This window comes from Engraulis encrasicolus, chromosome 14 (assembly GCF_034702125.1).
Source record: "Engraulis encrasicolus isolate BLACKSEA-1 chromosome 14, IST_EnEncr_1.0, whole genome shotgun sequence".
NCBI lineage: Eukaryota > Metazoa > Chordata > Actinopteri > Clupeiformes > Engraulidae > Engraulis > Engraulis encrasicolus.
In genome coordinates this window covers 3,246,571-3,269,720 of record NC_085870.1, presented here as the reverse complement: position 1 = coordinate 3,269,720, position 23,150 = coordinate 3,246,571, and the positions used below count along the sequence as shown (strand labels likewise).

At 43.0% G+C, this 23,150-nt stretch overlaps 1 protein-coding gene across 1 annotated transcript in view; it reads left to right on the top strand.

Moving 5' to 3' along the window:
- Positions 1 to 23,150, top strand: part of chd6 (chromodomain helicase DNA binding protein 6) — a 109,248-nt gene that overhangs the window by 33,911 nt on the left and 52,187 nt on the right. The window contains exons 9-16 of the mRNA XM_063214795.1: positions 398 to 484; positions 5,906 to 6,040; positions 7,156 to 7,277; positions 8,883 to 9,126; positions 11,377 to 11,553; positions 14,491 to 14,634; positions 16,525 to 16,780; positions 19,903 to 20,113. Coding sequence (XP_063070865.1) covers positions 398 to 484; positions 5,906 to 6,040; positions 7,156 to 7,277; positions 8,883 to 9,126; positions 11,377 to 11,553; positions 14,491 to 14,634; positions 16,525 to 16,780; positions 19,903 to 20,113 — 1,376 coding nt within the window. The remainder of the gene's footprint in view (positions 1 to 397; positions 485 to 5,905; positions 6,041 to 7,155; positions 7,278 to 8,882; positions 9,127 to 11,376; positions 11,554 to 14,490; positions 14,635 to 16,524; positions 16,781 to 19,902; positions 20,114 to 23,150) is intronic.

The following is a 23,150-nucleotide window of genomic DNA, read 5'->3' as shown; positions in this document are numbered from 1 at the left end:
TTACCCAGCAGTACAATCTCTGATCTTTAATCCCAGTGTTCCCTCCCTTCATCTCTCCTGTTTAATCCACCCCTATATCAATATGGTACAGTACAATCCCTAATTTGAAATCCCTGTATTTCTTCCCTGTATTGGAAAGGTTCAGAAGATCTTTTATTCCTGCAGCTATAAGAATTTTTAACAACAGCTGCTGAGTGACTTTTTACTGTTTTATAATGTTGTTGAGATTCTTTGTGTGTTTTTATGATGGACTGTTTTTATGTATTTCTTAGCTGTTATTTATTATGTATTTGTCTTGTCTTCCTGTTATGTGTTGTGTGTATGACCAGGTGGCACTCAATTTCCCCTTGGGAATTAATAAAGTCTCTCTCTCTCTGTATTCCCTGTTCCCATGCAGCCGGATGAGGACCTGTTTAATCCAGACTACATCGAGGTGGACCGCGTGCTGGAGGTGGCCATCACCACGGATACGGAAACTGGAGAGGTGAGCAGGGGCAGGGGAAGGGGCAGGGGGAGCTGCAGGGATGGAGTGTGTGTGTGTGTGTGTGTGTGTGTGTGTGTGTGTGTGTGTGTGTGTGTGTGTGTGTGTGTGTGTGTGTGTGTGTGTGTGTGTGTGTGAGAGAAATGCATGGCAAACTCTGGCATGTGTTTTCAAACAGATCTACAACATTCGCACAGACTTCAATGCTTCAGTTCACTCTTCTCTGTAATACCGAAAAGTGTGTGTGTGTGTGCGTGCGTGCGCGGCTGCGTGTGTGTGCGGTGTGTAGTGGGGGTGGTGGTTAATTTCAGGCTGCTTAATTCAGCTTCAGTTTTCAGTGCTCAAGTCCACAACCGAACCCCCCCCCTCCCTCCCTCCCCCGCCCCCACCTACACCCCTATCCCCAGCCAGGTTGGTGGGGGGGAGTAATTAGCCAGTGCTGTCCCCCATCCTCCTCCATGAAAGAAAGAAAAGTGAAAGCCCATTGGGAAACTCCAACTCCCATTGTCATTGTGACACAGCACTCCACAGCACACAAGTGAACACTGCACACTGCACACAACGAAATTGCATTTATGCCTGACCCGTGCAAGGGGGCAGCCCTCAGTGGCGCCCCATGGGGAGCAGTGCGGTGGGACGGTACCATGCTCAGGGTACCTCAGTCATGGAGGAGGATGGGGGAGAGCACTGGTTGATTACTCCCCCCACCAACCTGGCGGGTCGGGAGTCGAACCGGCAACCTCTGGGATGCAAGTCTGACGCCCTAACCGCTCACCCATGACCGAGGTACCCCGAGCATGGTACCGTCCCGCCGCACTGCTCCCTTTCAGGCGCCATTGAGGGCTGCCCCCCTTGCACGGTTAAGGCATGAATGCAATTTCGTTGTGTGCAACAGTGTGCACTTGTGTGCTGTGGAGTGCTGTGTCACGATGACAATAGGAGTTGGAGTCATAGTCTTTGATGAGCTCTCTGGATGCGAGACACAGCTACAGTTAAGTGGATGGGAAGTAGAGGTGTAATGCGAGTACTGTACAGGAGTTGGACAAACTAATTGAGACACCTGCCATTTTAGTGTCATTAGGTCCTCTTGCATCCACAGTTAATCCTGTTGGATGTTGTTCATCCTTCTTGGTGGTATGCAGACATTACCTTGGATACTGTGGCTCTTGCATACCTGCAAACTTGTCACCTTTCGGCGAAATTCGCCGTTTTGATTTCAAAATAGGTGACTTATGTGAATCGTGCAGATCCGAAGAGTTTTTTTATGGGGGGGTAGCCAGTAGCGCCCGACTGAAGTTCTGAAGGGTAAACAGCTGCCTGTCTGATATACGTAAAGACGGCGAGATTTCCTACATTACCCATAAACACTAGTCATGATGTAACCCACACCCATTGGCTGCCGTTTAATCACAAGGACGCAGCTTCACATTCACTGGCTGCATGTTTGAAGGCTTGAAGCCCGCGCGGAACCGGTGTTGATAAATAAAATGTCAATAAGAGGACGAGCGCGGATTACTTCGGTTTTGTAGGTTTTCAACGGGTGATAAAGAATGTGGCAGTGGTTAATGCAAGGTTAGGTGTCGGTGAATGCAAGTAATAACTGTAGTGACGCTGAAATGAAGTGGTGGTGGTGGAGCGAAAACGGCTTGGGCTGGACAGAGCAGGACAGCGCTGGGAGAATAATATCAGCGTAGCTGTCATCTTCCTCGTCTGACATTTGCCAAGTCCTCGCAAATGCATATGATGGAGTTGCCGTTTCCTAATCACTCCCACGCGATCGCAAATACCCTGCATGGATTTGACATGGATGTGCGAGTAAGTGAAAAACAATAACAAACAAAACAAAAAACTACCGACGTTATGAAAGTAAGTTCTCCGTGATGTTATTGTTTGTTTATTTTCGACATAGTGTAGGCTAGTAGCCTACTTGTCATTCCTAGCGCATGGTAGTATATTTAATCCTGGAGGAGTTTAAAGTCCTAAAGCAACAGCATAACGCGCATAGTAAGATAAGACATCATGCACGTTATTGCACATGTGTGTCTGTGTCATTGAGAGTAAATAGAATTCTATTTACTCTCAATGGTCTGTGTCTGTGAATGTGTTCTCTCCTGTCCTCTCCCTTCATCTCTTCTCCTCTCCTCCCTCTCTTCTGTGCATTGTCCATGGTATTTGACTTATGCTGTGTGTGAAGTTTGAATGATGCTGTGTGGAGGATGTGAAGTTTTGTAGTGTGGTTATGTGTTTTTGTATAGCCTATGTTAAAGGTGTAGTTTGTGTGACGCGTGTTGAAGGCATGCTGTGTTTGTGTGAGGTGTAGGCCTATAGGCCCTACTGTATGTGAGGTTTGAGTGATGGCGTGTGAGGTTTTGTAGTGTTTGGCTGTCTGTGTTTGGCTGTATGCTAAATGTTTGTGTGTATGTGGGGCATGTGTGATGTGATTCACTGTTTTCAGAGGAAATGGAATAAAAACTAATAGAATGTAATACAATGGAATAGAATAAAAACTACATTGCAAATAATGAAAATAATGGGGGGGGGGGGGGTAATGAAATGGAATAAATAGAACTGGGGTGGAAATGTTTAAAATGGATGATGTGAAATGTTGAGAGGTAGACACTAGACAGGAGGTTGTGTGCTCATGTCAGTGGATCTGGAAATGGGGATAGAGCACAGAGACAGGCTAATTTGGCAGCACTGAGGGAAAGGAGGGTGGTGGAGGAGAAGAGCATGGGCAGAAAGGGGCACATTTAAAAATTGCAAAGAAAATAAAATGTGAATAATAATTACATTTAGTAAATGAAATATTGTCTTTTTTTTTTTTTTTTTTGTCTCAGTTATTTTTTCCAACCCCTGTATGTCTGTGTAAAATGAGAGACCAAAGAAACTCGACACAGAAGAACAATCTCTCGGGGGGAAATGCATTGGCCACGGTGTAGTACTGGGGAGTTGCCTGAGTGGATGGAAAATTAACTCCCTTGCGCATGGTCATTGGCCAGTGGGTGCGATGGATACAATTTCCGTACTCCCTTGCGCATGGTCAGTGGGGGCGACACCATGATGGATAATTTGTGGCCAAATTAACCGCAGCTGTTGGTCAGCAGTAATTGCTGGGGGTAATTAAGGACAGCTGACAAACATTCACGCTGTCCTATGACCTGTTCCACACTCCGACCCTCGCGGAAGTGTCATTGCATGCTTCCCTGATGCTTCCAATACTGACCGTAGAAGAAGAATAAAATTACCGTACTCCCCTGGCCATCATTTCGTACTATGCTGTTATGACATGAGTAAGCCCTCCTGTCTCTACTCTCCTTGTGAGAGACACATGGGCACATGTGTCAAATCCCCTGCAGTATGCATGACACTGCATAATTAGAGCGCAATAATAGTAATAAGCTTCATCAGTTTCCTCTTTGTGCTAATTTTCGTGCTAATCATAAACTGCTGCTGACTGGTGTGGGTGGGTGTGCTTTCTAATTTGTCCATTAACCCATTGTGTCCTGGAGACACATACACGCTGCATTCAGGATTTTGAGATTTGAGCTGTTTTATTAAATATGTGGGTATGTTAGAGCTGAATGAACACATTATAATGCAAGAGGAGGGTCTTGGCTTTTAAATGTAACTCATTTCATGTTTGTATGTGCTTCGGAGGCAGAGATATTTAGGATTTAATAGGAAGAGGGCACCCTTTCCCAAAAAGGGCTTAGGACAAAATGGGTTAAACCAGTGGTGCTCAAACTGTGGTACGCGTACCACTGGTGGTTCTTGAGACACCTCTGGTGGTACTTGGAAGAATTAATTTACACATAGCAAAAGTGATTATGGAAGGCTTTTGCTGCTATGTTCTAATGTTGGTTGTCAAGATGGTACTCGGAGAGCTCAATATTTTCTCAGGTGGTACTCCACACAAAAAGTTTGAGAACCACTGGGTTAAACAAATGAAACAAGCCTGGATAGCATAGCAGTAAGCCCAGGAAGTAGAGCAGTAGATCAGACTACGTACAGCATGTGCACTGTATTGAACCCATAAGGAGATGAAGGTGTCCAGCAGCATACACTTAAAACACATCACAGCACAGATCCAACATGGCCTTCAACATATCCTCCCATACACATCTGTTTACATACTTCCTTCCATACATTCCCTTGCACACAAAGCAGTGCCGCTGTGTGTACGACAGCTCTGGCCAGGCCCAAGACAAATTCCATGGGCCTGGGACAACTGGCCCCTTTGCCGCCCCTGCATACACGGGGCGGTGGTAGCTCAGGTGGTAGAGGAGGCGCTTGGCGACCCAAAGGTTGCAGGTTCGAGCCCCACTCCATCATTGTGTCCTTGAGCAAGATACTTAACCCCCTGTTGCTCCTGGTGTGTATTGCTCTATGTGAGTGTATGTGTGACAGCAATGTGTGCTTTGCTTGCATGTTTGTCTGTATGAGTTGGTCAATGCATGCACATATGCACATCTGTGTGTGTGTGTGTGTGTGTGTGTGTGTGGTGGGTGGGGGGATCTTGGCCCGGTGGGTCTTTACTTTCACATTAGCCGCCCACCCATTAGCTGATTTATGTGTCTGTTTACGCTGCTACCGCATGCGGCGAATATGCGCATTGACATCCCTCATACGGGGTCGTGGAGTAACGCTCTTATGTAAGGATAGACCGATATATATATCGGTTCGATATCGGGCCGATATTTGCATTTTTCAAGTGTATCGGTATCGGCCGATATGCGTGTGGTTTTGGCCTATACGCAATATTTATTATTTTATGTCATTCAGGTTTTTTTTTAAAAGCACCAAGACACTTTATTTTTTTATGACTTGATTGTTAGACATTACCTGATTGTTAGAGTGGGTGTTGAAATGTTACAAGTTCAATTTGATAATGTTAAAGGAATGTTTATTTTTAACTTGGGACCTAGAATATTTGTCATTTTTTAACCTTTTTTTCAAACCCATATCGGCCCCAAATAATGGGTATCGGAAATCGGGTATCGGCCAAGGGTGATGAAAAAAAAAATCGGTATCGCATCGGCCATTAAAAAACCTGTATCGGTCGACCCCTAGTCTTATGGGTTGGTGTGGCGCTAATGACGACCTTATAGGATTACGTACAGCAGTCCAGTCCATTAGCTTCTGTCTGTCATTAGTTTCAGCAGAAATATAAAGAGGAGCATTTATATAGGATAATGCATTTTCCTGTGCGTGTGTGTGTGTGTGTGCGTGTGTGTGTGTGTGTGTGTGTGTGTGTGTGTGTGTGTGTATGCGTGCGTGCGTGCGTGCGTGCGTGCGCGTGTGCGCATGCGTGCGTGTGCGTGTTTGCAGGTCAATATTGCAGTACGTAATGAGGTTCTGTTGAATAATCCACATGTCATCTACCCACATACAGTACATTTCCTGTGTCCACGTGTGTTGTTGCAGGAGGTGACTCACTACCTGGTGAAGTGGTGCTCTCTGTCCTATGAGGAAGCCACATGGGAGCTGCAGGAGGACGTCGACCCCGGGAAGATCCGCGAGTTTGAGGAGCTGAAGAAAATTCCGGATATGAAATATGTGGTAAGATAAGATTTTGTTTTGTAAATAAATTGCAGCACGATGGACAAGAGTAAGAATGTGCGGTATCTTCTTCTACAAAACTGATCTGGCACCCGCTACCTACCTGCACCTCGAAACCTCTGGTGTGCGTTGGTTTCCTCCTTCAAAAGATAAGATTCCGTAACTATTTTCTCTACACAAAATGGTAACAATCTTTCCACGGATTAATATTGCAGTACTTGCCCTAACAATTGTAAGGTTTAAGGTTCAGGTTTATCGTTAATGTCCTATTGTTCAAAAGAACCTCCTTCACCCCTTAGCGCAGTGCCTCTGTTATAACCTTATTGTCACCAACATGGTAATGACTCGGTCTTAATCGGTTACTTAAAGTGATACTATCCCATATTTGGAAATAAGCTTATTTTACACCTCCCCTTGAGTTAAATGATAGGGTTTTACCGTTCTCCTGTACTTTCAACCGTTCTCGAGGTATGGCAGTGCAAATTTTACCTCCATGCTAGCAGTTAACATTGAGTCCTATGAGACCAGCTCGCGGCTAACTGGTCTCATAGGAGTCAATGTTTACTGTTAGCTTGGAGGTAAAATTTGCACTGTCATAACTAGAAAACGGTTGAAAGTACACAAGAACGGTAAAACCCTATTATTTAACTCAAGCGAATGTGTAAAATAAGCTTATTTCCAAAAATGGGACAGTATCACTTTAAGCCTCTCTGCATTGTCATGGCAATTTTGTTATGATGCAGTTAAGTGTTTTCAGCAAAGAGTCAGTAGGCCCGTCGACAGGCCCACCTGCTATAAGAGGCTAAGTGTACACTTTACTATGATTACATGTTTGCATACTTATTTTTTTAATACCACTCAGGAATATTTAAGATGGTTTATTAACTTAATATATTGGACTGTGCTGCCCTAACAGCTTATGGACCTAGATGACCAGACTCTGTAGGCCATATTGTGTTTTATGTGTTTTTAATGTGCGTTTACATGTGGATTGTGGAGAAGTGTCATGCAAGACAAATTTCTGTGCAAGCAGACAATAAAGTTTATCTTATCCTATTTTATTATAGAATTATTTTAAAATCTTAAACTTCGTATTGCATTGATGTTATGTGTAGGAGAGGCCGCAGCCTGATAGGTGGCAGAAGCTGGAGAAGTCACATGACTACAGGAACGGCAACCAACTGAGGGAGTACCAGCTGGAGGGCATGAACTGGCTACTATTCAACTGGTACAACAGGTGAGAAGTTCACATCTCCTAAACTGGCTACTATTCAACTGGTACAACAGGTGAGAAGTTCACATCTCCTAAACTGGCTACTATTCAACTGGTACAACAGGTAATATAATATAATATTATTTACTTTTATTCAACTGTTACAACAGGTGAGGGCTTTTATTTCACTGGTACAACAGTTGAGGGCTACTATTCAACTGGTACAACAGGTGAGGGCTTTTATTTCACTGGTACAACAGGTGAGAAGTTCACATCTCCTGCGTGTGTATTTACGTTGTCTCCAGTCGCTTTGCACTAGCTTACTTTACAATATTATTTAGTTTAGTTTAGTTTATTTGATATTGACAGATACATAACATGTAGGTTGCATAACAACCAAACAGCAAGCATCATAGCATTTATAGCCAAAAGCTAATTTCCAATGCCCATCCCTAGAAGGGCTTTTATCTTTATGTACTTATTTGCACATGGGGAATGCCTCTTGAGATATGACATCTCGTTAAGACTGTTATTATAACAGCATTTATCGTATCACGGTCAAGAAACTGAAAAAGTTCTACAAAGCTTAGGCAATGCCCCAAACCACTCGGGTTATTATTGCTGTCCGCTTCAGATCCCTCTCTCATCCCTCAGTGTCAGTCATTGTTGCCACGGTCACAGTATGATGAAACTATTCCATTGTCAACATGTCTGTGAACAGGGTGAGATTTTAGGGGAATGTCCCGCCTTCTGGTTCTGATATCTCGACTCCTACGTACACTATTTTAATCCAGGTTTAATTTAACCCCAATGATGTTGCTTAAAATCTTTAAAATATCCAGTTTTTTTTGTGTGTTTTTTCCCCCCACAAATCGCACACCCTTTCTGTGAAGATGTTCTCTATTTACTCCATGTGTTCCATATACTTTGAGAGTAATCGAGGACCAAATACAATACAGATGGAATTCACCAGTTTGTCCTTGAGTACTTGGTGTACAATATGCATGTTTGGCATGTTAGCTGGCCTCGGTCCTGGGATGCTTTAAGCGGAGCTCATGCGGGATGAGATCCGCTTCCCCCCCCTATGTGTATAGAGGATGTGTAGCTGGGTGTTCTAGTGAAATGGAGGAGTATGGGGAGGTGGTTGTGGGAGAATTCGGGAAGCCTTCGCGCATGACAGGTGAAAGAGAGAAGGAGGGATTTAAATATGCGCGAAGGCGGGAGCAAGTAATGATGGCACTTCCTCCAGAACTACGTTTATATATAAACAACATTTAACCCGTTGGCGCCTAAGGCACCTGCAAAAAAGGGTGCTGAATGCCTGAGCCCTTTTTTAAGAAAAATTGCCCTCAGCCTATAAAAACCTAAATATCTCAGCTTCTGAAGCACATAAAAATATGCACTGAGTTGCATTTAAACGCTAAGGCCATCATCTTTCATTAGAATGTGTTCATTCTTCTCAAACAAACAGAGATTTTTAATAAAGTTGTCTCAAATCTCATGAGTCTGAATGTTGCGTAATGCAGCTCCAGGCGCCAGGGCCAATGTTGCGCAACGCAGCATCCAGCATCAATGGGTTAACACTGCATGTTATTTGCTGCGTTCTCTATTGCCTCCATTGCCACGCAGGAAAAACTGCATCCTGGCGGACGAGATGGGCCTGGGCAAGACCATCCAGTCCATCACCTTCCTGTACGAGATCTTCAGCATGGGCATCCGCGGGCCCTTCCTCATCATCGCGCCGCTCTCCACCATCACCAACTGGGAGCGCGAGTTCCGCACCTGGACGGAGATCAACGTGATCGTGTACCACGGCAGCCAGATCAGCCGGCAGATGATCCTGCAGTACGAGATGTACCACCGCGACGAACATGTGAGCATCTGCAGACACTGCTAACCTAAAACACCTTACTTTCCTTACTTCACCGTGACGAACATGTGACCCTCTTGCAGGGGGGTCAAAGACGTCTTTGTCATTAAGTGTTACGGACACCTTCCGCCGACTGTAACGGCAAAAAAACATGATTTTTAAATTCTTTCAAGTGAATGGATGACAGCCGAGGCCTTCATGAATTCCCTGTAGCAATAAATGAATAAAAAGAGTCATGTTTTTTACAGTTACAGTCAGCAGAAGGCATCCGTTACACTGAATGACAATGCCATTTTGCACGTCTTTGACCCAGGGGCAGCCATCCCAGTAACACTTTTCCATTGCGTGTTAGTTCTCATCCAATCTAAATTCTTTGTGTATAAGGGATATCTGGCAGGACTTTTAGGTGATGTTTCCACTTAGCCGGATATTTTTGAAAATGTATTGGTTTTTGCCTTTTTAGATATTTTTTATGGGCTTTTTAGGACTTTATTTCGGATGAAGAGAATGAAGGTGCGACAGGAAGTGAGTGTGAAGAGAGACAGGGTAGGGTTGGGAAATGACTCATGCCGGACTCGAACCCGGGCCTTCATGGGCATGCAAGCCCAGGTGTGGGGGGCTTAGGTTTTGGCCTTTTTAAAATCCCCATATTAAAAATCCAGCTTTAATATTATCCCATTTAGGGAGCTAAAACCCACCTGTTACAATGGAGTCTTTATTTTTATCCACTTGTTGTGTTTCCACCTTAACAGGAGAAAAAATATCCACATTTAAAAATATCCAGCTACGTGGAAACAGCACCTTACTTTCTCAACCCAGTTTCTCCTCCTTAGCTCTCAGCATGTGAGGCTCTCAAGACTCGAACCTAAAACTCTCATGTAAACAAAGCCTTGGTTGTTTGTGTTTGTTGGTATGGAGTAAAACAACGCTGCATTCATTTTTATTTTTTTTTCATTTTCATAGCAACCGCCAGTGAATGCAATTTTTATAACTGAGTACCAGAATGTATTTTTATGAGACAGTTCACATGGGGGCGTTAAGACAAAAGTGCCTCATAGTCACATTCAACACAAAAGCCCTAAGGAGTCATTGAACACAGAACTGCAAGGGAAGGAAATAAAACAAAATGTTGAGTGAGTGGCAGAAGGTGGAAAAATGCATTTGCCCAGTTTTTAAAAGGTTTTTAAGGCAACAACACAATTTGGGGTGTAAATAATAATAGATTTGTATTGATGCATCGATCCTACGGCCGTCGAACGAATCGACTTGTATTGTGTCGTGGGGCAGTTTATATATATTTACTTATGCAGGCATTAAGTAAGGGTTAACGTTCGGCGAGAAGGTCGCTACCGTGGAATAGCAGCACGACAGAGAGAATCTTTAGACCCCGACGCGGAGCGGAGGGGTCTTGTTCTCTCTGAAGTGCTGCTATTCCACAAAGCGACCGACTCGCCGAAAGTTAACCCGCTTATTATATGGATATACTTAAATGATTCACACATGCGGGGTCATTTCTTTAGACCTAGGCTATTTAATGTTAAGATTGTTGCTGCGCAAAACAAAACAGTGCCGTTGTGGAACACCGCTAGGCAACAGCTAGGTAGGCTAGCCAGGACAACAGGTGTTGTCTATCACAGCAGCTGATTAGAGTGACAAAAGACCGGACCCCCTGCGGAGTGATATGAAACATTCGCTTTAGCCACTGACTTGTATACAAGCCAGTGGCTTTAGCAGTGAACGTCTTGTTGCCATTGACAGCGGTAGCCAGGACAACGGGTGCTGTCTATCACAGCAGCTGATTAGAGTCTTGATGAAAAGTCGCTTTAGCAGTGAAAAGTCTTGTTGCCATTGACAGCGGTCTGTTATAGACCAACCCGTCCGTTATCGAAAAATAACAGACGTCCGAACGTTGGGGAGCCCCGTTGAAATGAATGGAGCATTCGACAGATGACGTCACAACCATATAATAACATTGTATGTATTAGTGCTAATAGATGTATCCCTAAAATAAAGTGTTACCAGAAGTCCTTGTGTAGTACAACCCTTCAGCTGACCAGGTGCAGGTGTAAGGCAGGAAAACTTGATCAATATGAAAAGTTCATTAAACACCGCACACTGGTTTACTGTTCTTTTTATCTCTTTATTTTTTTGGAGTGAACAACGCGTTGCACCCACTGCGTCTTCAGGTTCGCTCTTAGGTTTCTTATGGTCGTCATATTTACGTTTTTGTCTTCCTGTTTCTGCGTTTTGCAGGGGAACCCTGTGAATGGTAATTTCAAGTTCCACGGTGTGATCACGACGTTCGAGATGATCATGGCCGACTGTCCGGAGCTGAAGAAGATACACTGGCGCTGCGTGGTGATCGACGAGGCCCACCGGCTGAAAAACCGCAACTGCAAACTCCTGGAGGGGCTCAAGCTCATGAATCTGGTGAGCCTAGAGAAAACTTTTAGGGCAGGCGAGTGCCCTACCGGTTGGCCACGGCAGGGCCACATATTCTTAAAAATACAAAAAAAACCAAATAGGGTTTTTATGCCTTTATTAAAAGGATAGCGTGAGATGATGACATGAGAGAGTGGGAGAGAGAGAGAGAGATGGGGGAGGAGGATCGGGAAATGACCTCGGGCCGGGATCGAACCCGGGTCCCCGGTGTAACAGTGCAGTGCCCTACAGATTGAGGAACGGCAGGGCCGACTTTTCATATTGTATATTCTTATATGCCTTTATTTGATAGGACAGTGAGATGGTTACAGGAAGTTAACGGGAGAGAGAGAGGGTGGAGGATTGTGCAAATTACCTCTGGGCTGGTGTTCTGTAAAATACTCCTACCTGCTAGATAATCCTACAAACCCCTATTGGGCATGCACAGACCATGAAACGTCAACACCAGCTGATCCTAAGACTGTGCAATATTAGCGGAGAACAGATAAATACAGTACTTAAATTTACAATTTACACTACAAGTGTGTGTTTATTATCGTTATTTGTGTATGTGTGTCTTAGAAATTGAAGTGTGACCCTGGCAACTTAGCTAACTGACTCGTTATGCTAGCGGTTTTGCTAGCGGTTTAAAATCCAGGTTTTTGGTAGTACTTGTATCCATGACCATGCGATTTTATTTTCATATCTTTCATCTCGTAAATCTAACACCCTGTTTGTTGTTACTGTTTTGTATTTTACTGTAAACAATATTACGTAGGAAAATATGACAATGTAGGAAAACCTGTCAGAACACCGGAATGGAACCCGAGTCCCTGGTGGAACAATGCAGTGACTTAGCCGTTTGAGCCTCGACCGCGACTTGTAGACTTAATGAACTTGAAGTTGCACAGTGTAATATCCATGCTAGTCATACTAGTAAATATTGGTTTATTATGTATTAATATTCATGATCAAATTTGGCAATAGGCAGCACAGTTTCAATGAGCAGCTTACTGTAGTTGCAATACCTACTCTGGCCACAATCTTACACGGTGCACCTTTAATGGAAAAAAAGGTCTTCCTGCACAGCTGGACCCGCAACTTCACAGCCTCCTGTTTTAAGATTTTTTTGGGGTCTTTTTCGACTTAATTTGAAAGGACAGTGTGACAGCAAGCAACTTGGGAGAGAGACGGGGAGGGGTCAGCAAAGGACCCGGGCCGGGAATCGAACCTCACCTGGGTCAGCCGCATGGCAGGCGAGTGCCCTACCACTTGGCCACGGCCTCCTGTTAGATATGGGCAGCTGACACGCCACCACAACAAGCTTACAGAAAAAGCTTATAGGGATATCAGCTCATTTAGTTTGGGTATCCTGGCCCTACCGTGGCGCACTGTCCTATCGAAATAAAGGCAAAAACGGCCCAAAAACTATTTAAAAAAAATATATAGTTTGGGTATCCTGGCCAGGTGTCAGAAGCAGATATTGAACGCTGAGTTGCTTTGCTAGCTGGCATCTGTTTCTTGCCGTTACAAAAACCCATTCAGGCAGAATGGATATGCCACGCTATTAGGGATGCACCGATATCACTTTTTTGAAAACTGATACAAGTACGAGTACATTAATGTGTGAACTTGACGATACGAGTACCGATACCGATACCCTTTACCACCAAAATACAATGAAAATAAACACATGGCCTTGTTTTTATCCTCCTGTGATTATTTTATTGTCCATTTCCATGTACGTGTATATTTAAATGTTAGTAAATGTATGAGGTGGCACTTTTTTCCATGCTGCTTTCAAGTCCACAGAATGTGACAAGATTTTGCATTTTTTTGTGTAACAGCTGTATCGTTCCTAGTATCGACAAGTGCTTGACGAGTACGAGTACGAGTATAATGAGCAGTATCGTTATCGGTGCATCCCTACACGCTATGCTGCAGCACTCTCACGTGGAGGGCCGTTAAGCAGTGTGCTGCAGCAGTGTCCAGCAGTGCTGCAGCAGTGAACTAGTTGATGATTCAAAACAGGAAATACGGACAACGTACTAGAGAGACGAGTCAGTGCTGCACTCAGCTGGGAGGGAACAAAAAGTGTTATCAGGACCCTGCATGAAGAGAAAAATACACAATGAAAAGCAACGTTTCCATTGCACGCTAGAATGGTCAGAGATGCAGAAAGTTAAAGTACGCAGAAGTACTGTTATGGATATAATTACACGACTAGTAGTTTGGCGTTACATTGTAATGGTATGATCTTATTGCACAAATAAAGTGGATTGACATTGTGAAACCATACCTGTACATATTTCTGTAGATATGCTGCCAAACTTGATGCATAATTATAGATGCACAAAAAAAAAAGAGTAAGCCTATAACGCCAACATTGAGTGACACCAACGTCACTTCTGATGAAGGCTACAGAGGCAAAGTAGCCAAAACTTGAGGTACAAAAATCTTGGCCTTTCTTGGTCTTGAAAAATGAAAAAGTTTATTTAAGCCTTTAACGGCCTTTAAGCCTTTAACACTTTACTTGACGCCAGTGTCATGAGCATGTTATTACAGTGTACTAATAGTGTCATAGCGCAGTTATGCAAGGTTGTCTTTGCCATAACCAAAGGTCACTTAAGGCCAACAGTCGTAAAATGTTTATGACATTGACATAATGTTTATGACTTATCTATGACTATGTATTATGACACTGTAATGACATGCTTATGACACCGGCGTCAAGTAAAGTGTTACCCCTTTAACTGTTCTGGTTACTTTGCTGACGATAATGGAAAAAAGGAGGTGCCTCCTTTTTTCCATTATCTTGAGTGATTACTACTTTTTGGGAGTGCACGCACCAAGCAATACACGGGTGTTAAGTGCAGGCGCAGACGCCGACCTTTGTTGGTCTTTTGTCATACTTTGCTGACGATTCATTGCTTTCTTCCATTCCAGGAGCACAAGGTGCTGTTGACTGGCACGCCACTCCAGAACTCTGTGGAGGAACTCTTCAGCCTGCTCAACTTCCTGGAGCCACTTCAGTTCCCCTCCGAGACCACCTTCCTCGAGGAGTTCGGGGACCTGAAAACAGAGGAGCAGGTAAGAAACGGGCAACCGCTTAGCACAGCTCTTTATGGTCCACAGATATCGTGGCTTGACCTGAAAACAGAGGAGCAGGTAATAAACGGGCAACCAACCGCTCAGCACAGCTCTTTTCGGTCCAGAGATATCGTGGCTTGGAGTTAGTTGAACCCTCTGTAAAAGTATGATGGGAGACAAATGAGGTAAGAAATGGACAACTCAATGATTGGGGGGTAGAGTATGTTTTGCCAAAGAGCGCCAAAGTATCGCTTTACTATTTGTTGAAAAAACCTCACTACCATAGTACTACACTACTGCGACGTAACACAGTCCAGTATCACTTGATCACTGTCAGTCTGGTAACAGCGAACTCATAACAGATGTCGTGTCTTAAGGCAGTGGTTTTCAAAGTGGGGGCCGGGGACCCCTGGGGGGGCCACGAGGAGGTGCTAGGGGGGCTGTGGTAGGATGGCAGGAAAAATATAGCACAACAAAAAATAAATACTTATATATATAATAAACTGAATAACATGCAACATAAAATATAATATATATATAATAAACTGAATAACATGCAACAAAATAACACAAAAATAAGCTGAACAATATTCCTATTTATTTTATATCCTTGTGGGACACTGCCTCAGGCCCTTCACTATGGTTGTGAAAGGGGGTCCACAGAAAAGATAGTGTGGCGCAACCCATGTAAGGGGGGCCTTGGCTGGAATGCACCGGTATATGGGGGGCCTTGTCATGGTAAAGTTTGGGAACGCCTGTCTTAAGGCACTGACCCGAAAACAATTGTGTTGGCCCTGACCTTTAGCAAGGACTCATATTGCTTGCATATGTGTCTTAATTAACGTGTGTGTGTGTGTGTGTGTGTGTGTGTGTGTGTGTGTGTGTGTGTGTGTGTGTGTGTGTGTGTGTGTGTGTGTGTGTGTGTGTGTGTGTGTGTGTGTGTGTGTGTGTGTGTGTGTGTGTGTGTGTGTGTGTGTGTGTTTGTGTGCGCGCGTGTGTGGACATTTGAATACTTGAATCCTGCACTCGCTCTGAATCATCAGCTGGTTGATTGCATATTTCATAGCTTCATTTTTTCTCATCACATTAGTTACACTGTTAATATATCTTTAATTTTGTGGGCATCTGTGGGTTGCTTCCAAACATCCTCTCGCTGTATCTATGTAGTGACAATACTACTCTAACAGGTGAAGAAGCTGCAGGACACGAACCCAGACCTTCTGGGGTAGTAAACTGGGGCTCTGACCGCTACACCAAATAGCCAGGCTCGTTGGCGTGCGAGTCAGAACACACCCACAACCCTAGTGATGGTCACTCCATCACAACCGGAAACAATTGTGTTGGCCCTGAGTACGGCAGTGCAAATTGTACCTCCAAGCTAGCAGTTAACATTGACTCCTATGAGACCAGCTGGACTCAATGTTAACTGCTAGCTTGGAGGTACAATTTGCACTGCCATACCCAGAGAACAGTTGAAAGTAAAGGAGAACGATAAAACCCTATTATTTAACTCAAGGGGAGGTTTAATACGAGCTTATTTCCAGTAATGGGACAGTGTCACTTTAAGCAAGGACTCATATCATCACTTGCATATGTGTGGTAACAGGTGAAGAAGCTACAGGCCATCCTGAAGCCCATGATGCTGAGGAGGCTGAAGGACGACGTGGAGAAGATCAATTTATATATATTCTTTAGAGTTAATTTCTGGATTTATTATTATTATTATTAGTGACAATAAATCACTCTACTCTAACAGGTGAAGAAGCTGCAGGCCATCCTGAAGCCCATGATGCTGCGGAGGCTGAAGGACGACGTGGAGAAGATCAATTTATATATATTCTTTAGAGTTAATTTCTGGATTTTCTTTTTTAAATCACTCTACTCTCACAGGTGAAGAAGCTGCAGGCCATCCTGAAGCCCATGATGCTGCGGAGGCTGAAGGACGACGTGGAGAAGAACCTGGCGCCCAAGGAGGAGACCATCATCGAGGTGGAGCTGACCAACATGCAGAAGAAGTACTACCGCGCCATCCTGGAGAAGAACTTCACCTTCCTGGCCAAGGGCGCCAACCAGCACAACATGCCCAACCTCATCAACACCATGATGGAGCTCCGCAAGTGCTGCAACCACCCCTACCTCATCACTGGTAAGGAATACATAAGTTCTAATTTTTATTTTCCCCTAGCTGCGCACAACACAATCTCTGATTGTTGGAAACCGCTGTCGGTCAAAAAATTTAGCTCACGTGGTTGGCTGCCAGTGTCCTACCCCTCCTAAATACTGTGTTTATAAACAAACAAAAAAAATACATGTATAGAATCGAATACAATGCGATGGATACTTAATGGTAGGGCTTCACGATTATGGAAAAAAAAATTGTATCACAGTTTTCTTGATGAAACTACTTTATTTTTCTATTTTAATCACTTTTTCATTTCAATGTATTATATCTCTGTAATATATTAAGTTTATTGTCATTATACAAGACCAATAAGATTGAAAGCTTCCCTGTAGGGCTGTAACGATACGCTCAACTCACGATTTGGTTCGTATCACGATTTTTGACCTACAGTTTGATACACCCCACGATTTCTGAAATGTATCTCCACTGAAGTTTGGAAACACTATCACATCAAATCATAAGGTTGTGTTCTGGACTAATGGATAATAAAACTTTGAAAGGGCGTATCACGATACTGCCTCCTTGTATCACGATACAGTATCGTGACTCTGTGTATCACGATTTCTCGGTTCGATACAATATCGTTACAGCCCTACTTCCCTGTAAAGCAGGCACATAAATATACTGCATAGGAAACCGTAATGATGCTGGTAAACTGGTAATGATTGATGTGTGTCTCCCACCATAATGTCAGGTCAGGGCAATTGTCATGTGTATATCCCCATTGAGATCTGCAGTATGTGTGGCTGTTGATCAATTTGTGGTGCTCAATTTTCATTCTATGATGCTGCACCACAGAATGGTCTATCTATGTATGGGAAACACTGCGATGTGTCCATGTTGCTCTTTGGCCTCTGCGCCCTGCATAGTGGCTCCTAGTTCATGTCGTAATTAGGGCTACACAATATATAGAAAATGTATCGAAATCGCGATATCCAGAGCGGCGATATGCGCAAGAAGCCCGCCATCACCAAAGTCACGACCCCCACACAGACAAATTAGTGACAAGAAAAACACTCTGCTGTATTTCTAAATAGAGGTGCTCCGATTGCTCGGCTGCCGATCATGACCGGCCGATAATGGCCAAAAATAGCCTGATCGGTGATCGGAAAAACATGCCGATCAAAAAACCGATCGAGAGATATTAAATTCCTCACGCAACCATTTGCCTTTACACCTGGCGCTGCATGTAGGCGCTGGCTCTGCACAGCTGCAACTGCAACAAAAGAAGGCATCTTTGCTTGTCTATAACTTTTCGCCATTCCCCCCTTCATTTCCACCATTCATAACCATATCTGCATCAACAATGATCTGATTTTCCGATCCATGCGCCGTTTACCTGACAATGTAATTTGCGATTGAGTACTCGCCAGTGAGCCATGTTACGTTATAACCTGTGTAGTTGCCTTGGTCAGCACGCGACAACTTCACGTTGTCAGCACAAACATGTCAATTATTGTTTTCAAAGTTGTAATTGGCAGTCATTCGATTAGTTTGATAGTCGCTGAAACACCAAACGGCGACAGATGTGGTTAAAACTTGAGAGAGAGATTCAGAACGGTAGTGGAGCACTGCAAATGTGGACGGTGACAAAGAGGGGAGGGGCTCTCCTCACGAGGCTGCTCATTTAAAGCGACAGGTTGTTTTTTCTCGTATGTGGAAGTAAAGACAATGTTTCAGTTTCAGTTCAATCTTAAATAGTTTAGTTATTCTATGCAATAACTTATACATTGATTAATACTGTAGACTGTATTACCAACACTAGTCTGAAAGATAATAATAATAATAATAATAATAATAATAACAATAATAATGATAATGATAATAATAATAATAATAATAGCCTAATACTGTAATAGACATGTGCAAATTAAGATTGATTGGTTTATGGGCAGAAATGGTATTCAATAAGGATAATTAATAGGCTATTAAAAAAATAGGAAATCATTTTTGTGATCGGCAATGATCGGTAATCGGCAGATAAAGATTTTTGGTGATCGGTATCGGTGATCGGACCCAAAAAATGGTGATCGGAGCACCTCTATTTCTAAATATTGTTTAAATATCGTTATCGAGCTATTGCATGCTGTTATCAAGTATCGAATTTCTTTCCGATATCGTGCAGCCCTAGTTGTAATACATTACATGTGTGGTTGTGCAAGCGGTGTTGTTGAATCTTGCACCATTGGTTTGTGTTTTTGTTCTGCTGTGAGAGATATCAAATAGCGTTCATGCACATGCATGCATTCATGCGTACACACACACAAGCATACGCACACAGGCACGCGCAAGCGCACACACACACACACACACACACACACACACACACACACACACACACACACACACACACACACACACACACACACACACACACACACACATATACTACACACAGGGTGGGGTCTAACCCTGTGGCCTTGCGTTCCCTCCCTCCTCACCACCTTCTACACTCTTGCCACATACACACATGGACACACACACACGGACAAACACACACACACATATATGCTCCCACACACATACACGTGCAAGCACAAACACATTTCAATTTCTCACCTCCTGTATTTTTGGCTCCCACTGTTTCACACTACGCACTCTGCCTTTCGGGTAAAAAACACCACTTTTATAAAAGCAGAAAGCAAAATATATAAATAATGAGAAAATAGCCATCACTTAAAAAAAAAAAAAAAGACAGAAAAAAATATAAAAATAATATCAATCTCCCCCACAACCCAACCTTCTTGCCCTGTCTAGTGGCAGTCTCATCATTGAATTATATTTCCTGTGTGTTATCCCCTGTTTTTCACGTCTTTTTTTATGCACTCATATCAGTTTAGTTAGTTTACTTGAATAGATGACAAATAAACTAGGGGTGTAAATCACAGCCTTCATGATGATACGATACGGTATTGATTTCTTAAATCAGGGATTCGATTTTTTTCAATACTTAAGAATTCCCCACAATACGATGCGATTTGATTAAATCGCTGGCCGATACTTCCGATACATCGATACATTTCGATTTTATTTACATCCCTAAAATAAACCCAACCCAACCCTCCTTCCCGTTATTTTCTCCACAGGTGCAGAAGAGAAGATCCTGGAGAGCTTCAGGAAGCAGCACAGCCCGGACGCCCTGGACTTCCAGCTGCAGGCCATGATCCAGGCCTCGGGCAAGCTGGTCCTGATCGACAAGCTGCTGCCGCGCCTCATCGCCGGGGGACACAAGGTGCTCGTCTTCTCCCAGATGGTGCGCTGCCTGGACATCCTGGAGGACTACCTCATCCAAAGGAGGTGCGTTACCTTACGTTACGTTATCACCAGGGCTTGACATTAACTTTTGCGCTTGCTGGCCACTGTGGTTTTCCCGAGTCACTAGCCATTCAGCTATTCTACTAGCCACAAATTAGATATTGTTTCTTTTTTTATTTATCGTCATGACTAACTTCAGAAGATGAGGTGCTAAAGCAAGAAGGTGAGTGCAGAGCTTTCTACATGGAAATAAATCATACAAATAGAAAATGAGTAATTGAGCTTTTTCTCAAGCTTCTACAAACAACTGATACACAATCGATGTACAGGGGGCAAGGTGCAGTATATTGCAGGCTATTCTGATATGTCATACCATAGAATAAGATACCTGTCAAATTGGCTAGTGACACTGAAATTGTTACCAGCCACAGCCAAGTTTCATCAGCATTTGGTCGGTTGGCAGGTGCCAGTGTCAAGCCCTGGTTATCACCACTAAAAAAACCTGGTGTGCTGCCGAGTGTGGCAGCAACTTTGTACAGCATTTATTTTGAGTGTTGCTGTGAATTATTATTGCTTGCTTGCTTTTGCTGCATTCATCCATCCATCCATCCATCCATCCATCCATCCATCCATCCATCCATCCATCCATCCATCCATCCATCCATTCATCCATTCATTCATTCATTCATTCATTCAAGTCAAGTCAAGTCAAGTAGGTTTTATTGTCAATTTCTTTACATGCACTGGTCATACAAAGAATTTGAAATTACATTTCTTGCTTTCCCATACAGACATAGACTAATCTAGGTAAGGACATAGACAGTATAGACATAGACAGTACTTATACATGGACTTAAGACAGTATGGACATAGACAGTGCTCATACAGACATTCATTCATATATTTGAACTTTGCTCAAGTTGTTTCAGTTAATTTACGTTACGTTACCACAGCTAAAAAAAAATACTGATATGCTGCGGAGTGTGGCAGCAAATCTTTGGTAAGTTTCTCGAAACCATAGTTGCTAACTACATTAGCTACTTTGTTGTTTCCAATGCAATTTCCCATTGGCAACTACTGAATGCTGGCTAACAACTATGCTATCGAGAAACGCACCTCTGGTGAGCTGCCGAGCGTGGCAGCAACTCTGTACAGCTCTAAGCCGACAGGCACCTTCATTTATTTATTTTCAATGTTCCTGTGAGTTATTGCTTGCTTGTCTTTGCTGTATTCATTCATTCATTCATTCATTCATTCATTCATTCATTCATATATTTGAACTTTGCTGAAGTTGTTTCAGTTTACTTTATTTTTTTTTCCAGTTATGTTTTCTTGGGCAAAGCTGGGGTGCGTTTCTCGAAAGCCTAGTTGTTGGCCAGCTAGCAACTTCGGTAGTTGCCAATGGGAAATTGCATTGCAAACAACAAAGTTGCTAATGTAGTTGCCGACTATGGTTTCAAGAAATGCCCGCCTGATGCGGTTGCCATGGTGCCATTATGCTCCTTCTTAACTGCATTGATTTAATTATTCTTGAGTTCTTTCATTATGTGACTATGGTTGTATGTTATGGAAATGTATTCATAACTTAACTGAAATTCATGATTTAAAGTTAATTTTAGATTATGCTAGTCTAGACATGTTGCCATTTTTTTTCGACAATGAAACTGGCAGTGTTTTTAAAATTGCATGGTTGTGCACACACAGCACAGTAGAGATTCATAGATAATTAATCTGCTGTAATTCAGAAACAATTTACAATTTATAGTTCCTAGACAATACATATGCATACATTTTCATGCATATTCATGGCTACTATTCCTAGCATGCTATGCATACTAACTATCCACTATGCATAGCCCCATCCTGCTGGCTGACATGCTGGCTGGTGCCATGCATAGCAATCTCAGCATGAGTGTGTTAATATGTGCGTGCGTGAATGGGTGAATATGAGGCGTCCTCTGTAAAGCATGTCTGAGAGCATTAAAGTGCGCCCTCTGTCTTTTTTATCTGAGTAGAGCAGGGGTGGGGAACCTTTTTCATTCGAGGGCCCACTTCAAATTCCTACAAGGGGCATAAAAGTCCTCCGAGAGCCGTACTATGAACGCAAATCAGGATTTCCCCATGCAATTTAGGCCTATATTGAAGGTAGACACCTTTAAAACAGTCCCCACCTTCTCTAGGTCCCCTGAGTATAACTTAATTGTATTGGAAATGTATTTTCTAAGATTCCTTTACAAAATATGTCATATTTCATGTCAAGCTGCATTACATTATAATTATATCGGGGGCCGGATAAAAAGGCCTCAAGGGCCACAAACGGCCCTCGAGACAAAGGTTCCCCACCCCTGGAGTAGAGGGTAACACTTTCGAGTAGCGTGCACATATCAGCCACTAAAACATGCCTAACTGTCTGTATAAGTGATTTACAAGGCATGTGGTAAGCAAAATCAAGGCCCTACTACGGCCTGATTACGACTATCAATAATGACTGAACTGTACAACTGGCAACAAACAAAAGATGTGAATTGTTTTGCTTAACCCCTTAGCGCAGCACTATGGCTCTCTGTAATGGCATAGCAATGTTGTTATGATGTAGTTAAGCATTTTCAGCAAGTGAATAGGGTCGCCGGCGACCCCAGCTGCAGTAAGAGGCTACTGTATGACTTATTAGTCACTTATACAAACAGTTAGGCATGTATTAGAAGCTGTTTACATGTATATGGAGCTTTTTGAAAACGCATTAGTTTTGGCCTTCCATTTACACGTTATCAGAGTTTTAAGATCCGTATATCAAAAATCCTGATTTAAAAATATCCCATTTAGGGGGCTAAAACGCACACGTTAAAATGAAGTTTAACGTTTTTTATCCACTTGTTATGTTTACACCTAAACGGATGAAAAATTATTATTTATTTTAAATGACATGTTTTATTGTGCTTCTCTGTTAACATGGGCAAAATCATTCACCAAATAAACTACCAGCAAAGATACCAGTGTGCGGTGATTCATCTTTCATTTACATGGGCAAAATCATTGTTTTGTTTTTCAATTTTGATACGAGTTTAACCGGATCCCTTAT